This window comes from Octopus bimaculoides, chromosome 24, assembly GCF_001194135.2.
Source record: "Octopus bimaculoides isolate UCB-OBI-ISO-001 chromosome 24, ASM119413v2, whole genome shotgun sequence".
NCBI classification, from domain to species: domain Eukaryota; kingdom Metazoa; phylum Mollusca; class Cephalopoda; order Octopoda; family Octopodidae; genus Octopus; species Octopus bimaculoides.
The window spans coordinates 9,850,686-9,858,389 of NC_069004.1; the positions used below are offsets into that span (position 1 = coordinate 9,850,686).

Sequence of the window (7,704 nt, forward strand, 5' to 3'; positions counted from 1 at the left end):
ATATATATATGTATGTTTATGTGTATTTCTGTCTAAAAGTTTCAACATTATAGTTGTAAACAAGAGTCACCATCATACAAGAAGTGTCATATATTTTTGGTCTTTTGTGAAAACATGGCCAAGGGGAAATATCACCTGGCTTAGAAACTAGTGAGGGTTAGCAAGAGGAAGAGCATCCCATTGTAAAATATCTAACTCAACAAATTCTATCTGACTCATGCAAGCATGCGAGAGTTAAAACAGCAACAATAAGAATGATGCTGACGATGATGACAACGTATAATATATAAGTATCACTCCTCCTATCACAGGAGGTCATCAAGTAAGCATATAAATAATTGCTTAACCGCAAATTAAGACATTCCTGGAAGTATGAATAATGGTGGTAAAATTTTTTAAAATAAATAACGTATATTAACTTCAGAAATTAACACATTTGTTATCATATTTCGGTAGAAATACACTAGCATTTGTCTCAATGAATTTTTAAAATAATAAAGGATTTAAATAACTTAAGTCATTATTAATTTGTTGTTTGGAACATAAATTAGCAGGAAAAGTTGATTAGGTTTACATTTAGACCACCTTAAAACAGAAAGTTCACATAAAAACAGAGTTGAAGTGGATTGGTTTTGTACAACTAAACATTTTCTCAGTGTGTCGAATAAATAAACATCTAGTAAATAAACATCTACTTTTAAAAATATGAAACACAGGAGAGATGGTTGCTAAAAGAGAAGAGTGCCTCACTAACTTTGCATGTCTTTTCCACATGTTATATTTATAGAAACTAAATATGTTTGTTAACCTTTTTGATACCAACTCACCTGAAAACTGCCTCCAACTCTGAAGTACAAATGTCTTGTTTTCAAAAGTTCTCGTTTAAAATCTTCCACCAAACTATCGTCATAATTTATGTTCCTAAAACCAGCTTAATGATAACTAATTTTACTAAATTCTTTGCTATATTTAAAATTAATTGAAAGAAACACTGAGCATCTCAACAGAAATATGGTAACAAAAAGGCTAACATATTTTACATGATTTCCATATATAGATATATATACATATATATATATATATACATATATATATATATATATATATATATATGGATGTTTTCACTTTCATCGGCAGATCGAGAATTAATTTATTGTAACTAAACACTTTCAAACTTCGGACACTGGTAGAATGTGTCATATAAAACATCTTTTACTCTTAGCATTATTGAGAAAAGTTTCTATTTATGAAGTTATTTCATGTTAAAGTTGCCGTATTTCGGTAATTTCAACCCATCAATGATGTGTATTCAGCTGAATAAAATTACTGCTGTTGTTTGTCAACAACTTCTGGCAGTCTATATTTCATTTGTCACTGTTATTTATGACATATTTCATCTCAGTTACATTCGTATGAATAAACAAGTGTATCTGAAGCACGTTTACTTCATGACACCACCATAATCGTTTGTGCATTTCTCCTGCTTTTTAAGAGGGGGGGTCCTGTTTTTCAGCTACTATTTTCAGATAAACCTCTCACCACAATTTTTTTTTCGAAAATTATTGTTTTTCTTAAATTTTTTTTTTTTTCCCAAAAACCCAGCTTTTCAGATACGGAGATTCTGGAAAATTGCCAAAAATCGGAATTTTGAAATTTTTTGGCCCCCTTACCCCACCCCCTCCAATTTCTTCATTTTTTTCACTTTTTTCCTTAACCTTAACCCTAAATCCTTAACTCTAACACCCTAACCCTAAAACTAAAACCAGTACAAACACACGAACGATGTCATAAATATTAGTGACAAATGAAATATACACCACCGATAGTTGTTGTTGACAAACAACAGCAGATACCCTTCCTAATGCCAACCACTTCACAAAGTGTACTAGGTGCTTTTTCAAGTCACTGGCACAAGTAAATAACTTGCAAGACAAGACTCCTTGATCGAAGGATGTGGTTTATGCTAGGTGTTGTGGAATAAGAGTATGATAGAGGAACAGGATCAGGTGTCTTGCTGTAAAGGAGATACATAGCTACCCCAACTAGAAAAGTTGAGAGATAGTTGACATAACACTATTTCCTTTCTTTTGTATAGATATCAATACACTGGGTTATGATGTATTTCTCAGCATTGATTTATGGATTTATATTGAAGAGTAGAGATAGATTGAATTGAGCGTGGCCGTTGCCATTATCGCCTGACTGGCCTTTGTGACGGTGGCACGTAAAAGCACCCACTACACTCTCTGAGTGGTTGGCGTTAGGAAGGGCATCCAGCTGTAGAAACTCTGCCAAATCAGATTGGAGCCTGATGTAGCCATCTGGTTTCACCAGTCCTCAGTCAAATCGTCCAACCCATGCTAGCATAGAAAGCGGACATTAAACGACGATGTATTATTACATAGATTTATATCAGAAAATAACTCACCAATGCTATAAAATTTTTTCAGTTTCCTGTCATCATTGAACCCAATATTAACCAACTTTTTCAAAGAATGGCGTGCTACACCATATTGTCCAGCTTCGAAGCATATCTGGAAAAGCAATGTGAGAGAAACCAAAAATAGGGCTTAGATTAGCAAAACATAAGTATGGACATAAAAGGAAGTGTAGTTGTTTAAATAAACATAGTCACCAGTAAGTATAGTCTTGAGTCCTAGGACTCGTAGGGCTGGTTGCCTAGATTCCATGGCATATAAGTAACCAAGATCATAATGTTCCCCCTGAACAGGACACCAATCCATTGCAGTGTTACCCATTTATAACTGAATGAACTGGAGCAATGGGAAATGAAAGGCTTTGTTCAAGAACACAATGCACCACCCAGTCTAGGAACTGAAACCATGATCTTGCAATCACGAGTGCAACACTTTAGCTACTAGGCCGCATGACTTCACAGTTATAAGAAGGAAAGGAAAAGAAATAAAAAATATTCAATATTCATGGCTACATTTCACCTACAACACTGGGACTCTCTTCCAAGACATGGAATTCTCTCTTCTCTTTCAACTACAGTATTTGATAGCATAAAAGACTCATGAACATAGATGCACCCCAATTTCAGCATGTAACATTGGCCAAACTACACATATAGGACTTAGGGTAATTTTTTGAGATATTTTTTAAGGAAACTATGCATCTTATATGGCCATCAAACACAGCAGATCATGTGGAACTCTTTCTTCTCTTTTGGATACATTTCAATTGTTGTTCTTGGCACTCCGTCGCTTACAACGTCGAGGGTTCCAGTTGATCCGATCAACGGAACAGCCTCCTTGTGAAATTAACGTGCAAGTGGCTGAGCACTCCACAGACACGTGTACCCTAAACGTAGTTCTAGGGGAGATTCAGCGTGACACAGAGTGTTACAAGGCTAACCCTTTGAATTACAGGCACAACAGAAATAGGAAGTAAGAGTGAGAGAAAGTTGTGGTGGAAGAGTACAGCAGGGTTCGCCACCATCTCCTGCCGGAGCCTCGTGGAGCTTTAGGTGTTTTCGCTCAATAAACACTCACAACGCCCGGTCTGGGAATCGAAACTGCGATCCTATGACCGCGAGTCTGCTGCCCTAACCACTGGGCCATTGCGCCTCCACACATTTCAATTAGAACATACAGAACTCTCTCTTCACTCCCTTATGGTAATTACAACTATTTAAAGACTCACATTATTTCATCTTACATTAGTTATCACTGATAGCAGAACTTAAATAGTTTTATTTATTCTAGATTTACTTTGTCCAAAATATAACACCAGTTATCATTAAAGATAAAGGACCATTGTTAAATTAGATTTTCTAGAGTGAAGTGAATTAAAAATTACTAAATCTGTATCCTGTTGTATAGGATACCAGTCATTAACTAAGGACTAATCAGCAGTGTTAAACTGGGTGATACATATATTTATGTATGTATGTCTGTGTGAGTGTATCTTTGTGTCTTAAGAGTTGTAAAAAGGTTGTCATTGTCATAGAAGTATTGTCATTCATTTCCCGTATTCTACGAAGAGCCAGAGTGCTGATGACCAGACTCTGTGGCAACGCTTTGGGTTAGGTCTCCAGTCTAATGACAACATCCTCCCAACTTTACATCAATCACAGACATCATGAAGAGAATTAAGGAAGCTGATCCTCCATTGACTTCGTCGTTTCGTTTAACGTCCGCTTTCCATGCTAGCATGGGTTGGACGATTTGACTGAGGACTGGTGAAACCAGATGGCTACACCAGGCTCCAATCTGATTTGGCAGAGTTTCTACAGCCGGATGCCCTTCCTAATGCCAACCACTCAGAGTGTAGTGGGTGCTTTTACGTGCCACCGGCACGAAGGCCAGTCAGGCGGTACTGGCAACGGCCATGCTAAAAATGGTGTATTTTAAGTGCCACCCGCACAAGAGCCAGTCCAGGGGCACTGGCAACGATTTCGCTCGAAAATCCTTACACATGTCATGGGCACAAGTGCCAGAAAGGCAACGCTGGGCACAGGTGCTATCCCGATTTCGCTTTCACTTGCCCCAATAAGTCTTCGCAAGCTGAGCTTCGTGTAAAAAAAGTCAGTTAAAGTAATATTAACAGATGGTCTAAAATAAACATCTATTTCAGCTTGTCCACTATCCTATCTGCTTTGACAATCAAGATCTAAGATCTCTAAAATTAGGCCATTCAGGCTAAACATCATAATTTGCTTCTTTTTTTTTTATATCTATATATTTTCTGCAATATAAGCACAAGCATGGCTGTGTAAATAAGATGTTCGTTTCACAACTATACGGTCACAGGTTTGGCCTGATTGACTATATCCTGAGACTAACCAACATCTTGAGTAAAATTGAGAAACAGAAACTGCAGAAGTTTAAATACATACATAATATATAAATTTACACACACACACACACACACACATACATCCATATATACATACATCCACCCATCCATAAATAATATATAAATTTACACACACACACACACACATACATCCATACATACATACATCCATACATAATATATAAATTTACACATACACACACACACACATACACATACATAATATATAAATTTACACACACACACACATACATACATCCATCCACACATCCATACATAATATATAAATTTACACACACACACACGCATACATACATACTTACATACATACATCGACATCGTTGTTTAACATCCGCTTTCCATGCTGGCATGGGTTGGACAGTGTGACAGGGAACCGGCTAGCAAAGAGCTGTCCAGACAACAGTTGTCTGTTGTGGAATGGATTTTATGGCTGTGTAACCTTCCCAACACCAACCACTTAACAGAGTGTATTGCTTGCATGGGTCAGACAGAATATAATGAGTCAAATTTTCTATAGCATGACGCCTTTCCTGTTGCCAAACCTCACTGAGTAAGGTAAAGTAATATTCCCCATGACCACAGACAATTGGGAATGAAAGACACTACTTGCTTCACAGAGATACTTGTTTACAACTAGCGCATGAAGTCAAGAAGCGAAGATAACACACAGATACACATATCGTCGTCGTTTAACGTCCGCTTTCCATGCTAGCATGGGTTGGACGATTTGACTGAGGACTGGTGAAACCAGATGGCTACACCAGGCTCCAATCTGATTTGGCAGAGTTTCTACAGCTATGTAATGTATATACACAGGCACAGGCACAGGCATAGCTGTGTGATACGAAGCTAGCTTCCCAACCACATACTTCCAGGTTCAGTCCCATTGCGTAACACCTTCGTCAAGTGACTACTACTGTAGCCTCAAGCCGATCAAAGTTTTGTAAGTGAATTTGGTAGATGGAAACTGAAAGAAGCCTGCCATATATATATACAAGACAGGCTTCTTTCAGTTTCTGCCTACTAAATCCACTCGCAAGGTTTTGGCTAGAGAAGTAAATGTTTGTCTCTAATCCTTTCGCTCGAGTCCATAATAGGCTGTACACCCCTGTCTGAATGGTGCCACGCCCTGCTGACATAATAGCAAAGGCATTGCCACAGAGAATGACAACAACTCTACCACTTGAGAGCCACATTTCTGAGATGGGCTGCCGAGCAGGTATATTAACCAAATATACTGTATTGTGGATTCATTCTAGCTGATCTTATCAATTGGTTTCACACTGGATATTACTTAACAGTGCTGTTATAGAATATCCAGTTATTTTATATCTAATGTGAAACTGATTGGTAAGATCAGCTGAAATGGATCTATAATACTGTATACTTTAATTAATAATGTGTATGTGTATGTTAGTGGAGGCACAATGGCCCAGTGGTTAGGGCAGCGGGTCGCGGTCATAGGATCGCGGTTTCGATTCCCAGACCGGGCGTTGTGAGTGCTTATTGAGCGAAAACATCTAAAGCTCCATGAGGCTCCGGCAGGGGATGGTGGCTAACCCTGCTGTACTCTTCCACCACAACTTTCTCTCACTCTTTCTTCCTGTTTCTGTTCTACCTGTATTTCAAAGGGTCAGCCTTGTACACTGTGTCACGCTGAATCTCCCTGAGAACTACATTAAGAGTACATGTGTCTGAGGAGTGCTCAGCCACTTGCACGTTAATTTCACGAGTAGGCTGTTCCATTGATCGGATCGACTGGAACCCTCGACGTCGTAAGCGACGGCGTGCCAACAATGTGTATGTTACTATCTCTTTTCCCCCGACATCTCATGATGGTCGTAAGGTGGTCATACAAGTAGTGTCCTTCGCTTCCAATCTTTTATATGTCTGGTCATGGGAAATATTACTTTACAGGAAACAAATGAGGATTGCAAACAGAAAGGGCATGCAACTGTGGAAAGATTTATCTCAACAAATTCCATCCGATCCATGCAAGCATGAAAAGCGGACATTAAATGACAATGATGTAATATTTCTTAATTAGGGGAATATCACAAGGTAAAATATAAATGATTAATTTGCACATGATCTATCACTAAATATTCCTCTACTTCTCCTACATAATTGATCAATTTGTTCTAACATAATTCTTAATGCTTATTAATTTGTTCTAATTAAGTTATAATGTGCATTCTATTCAATACAGGAAAAACATATAGATGGTAGGAGAAGCAAATTATCTGAAGTTGCCAAATTCCACAACTCTGAGCTCAATCTTGTCATATGACAGGAAATAAAATTTTGTTCCTCTATATTATTCCATTCAATACCTTATAAAGAAAATTAACAATGTAATTTAATTGTATTATTTGTATGTAACTGTATGGACGAAAGAGCAGGTGTAGCTGTGTGGTTCCAGGTTCAATCCCACAGCACAGTATACACATCTGACAAGCTTCTTTTTCCATCTGATCTGAAGCTTTAGCAGAAGACAATAATAGCCCAAGATACCACTTGTTATCTAAAGCCTTAGATGAACCTAGGTAAAGAAGGCAAGTCATTGAAGTGGTAGGAATGGCGCTGAGAGGACTTTGATAAACTTAACTGAGTAGGTTAATCATCATCATCATCATCATCGTTTAACGTCCACTTTCCATGCTAGCATGGGTTGGACGACTTGACTGAGGACTGGTGAAACCGGATGGCAACACCAGGCTCCAATCTAAATTTGGCAGAGTTTCTACAGCTGGATGCCCTTCCTAACGCCAACCACTCAGAGAGTGTAGTAGGTGCTTTTACGTGTCACCTGCACGAAGGCCAGTCAGGCGATACTGGCAACGGCCACGCTCAAAATGGTGT

The 7,704-nt window shown here is 38.2% G+C and overlaps 1 protein-coding gene across 1 annotated transcript in view; it reads right to left on the reverse strand.

Moving 5' to 3' along the window:
• Positions 1–7,704, reverse strand: part of LOC106872470 (tonsoku-like protein) — a 118,364-nt gene that overhangs the window by 70,678 nt on the left and 39,982 nt on the right. The window contains exon 6 of the mRNA XM_052976512.1: positions 2,429–2,534. Coding sequence (XP_052832472.1) covers positions 2,429–2,534 — 106 coding nt within the window. The remainder of the gene's footprint in view (positions 1–2,428; positions 2,535–7,704) is intronic.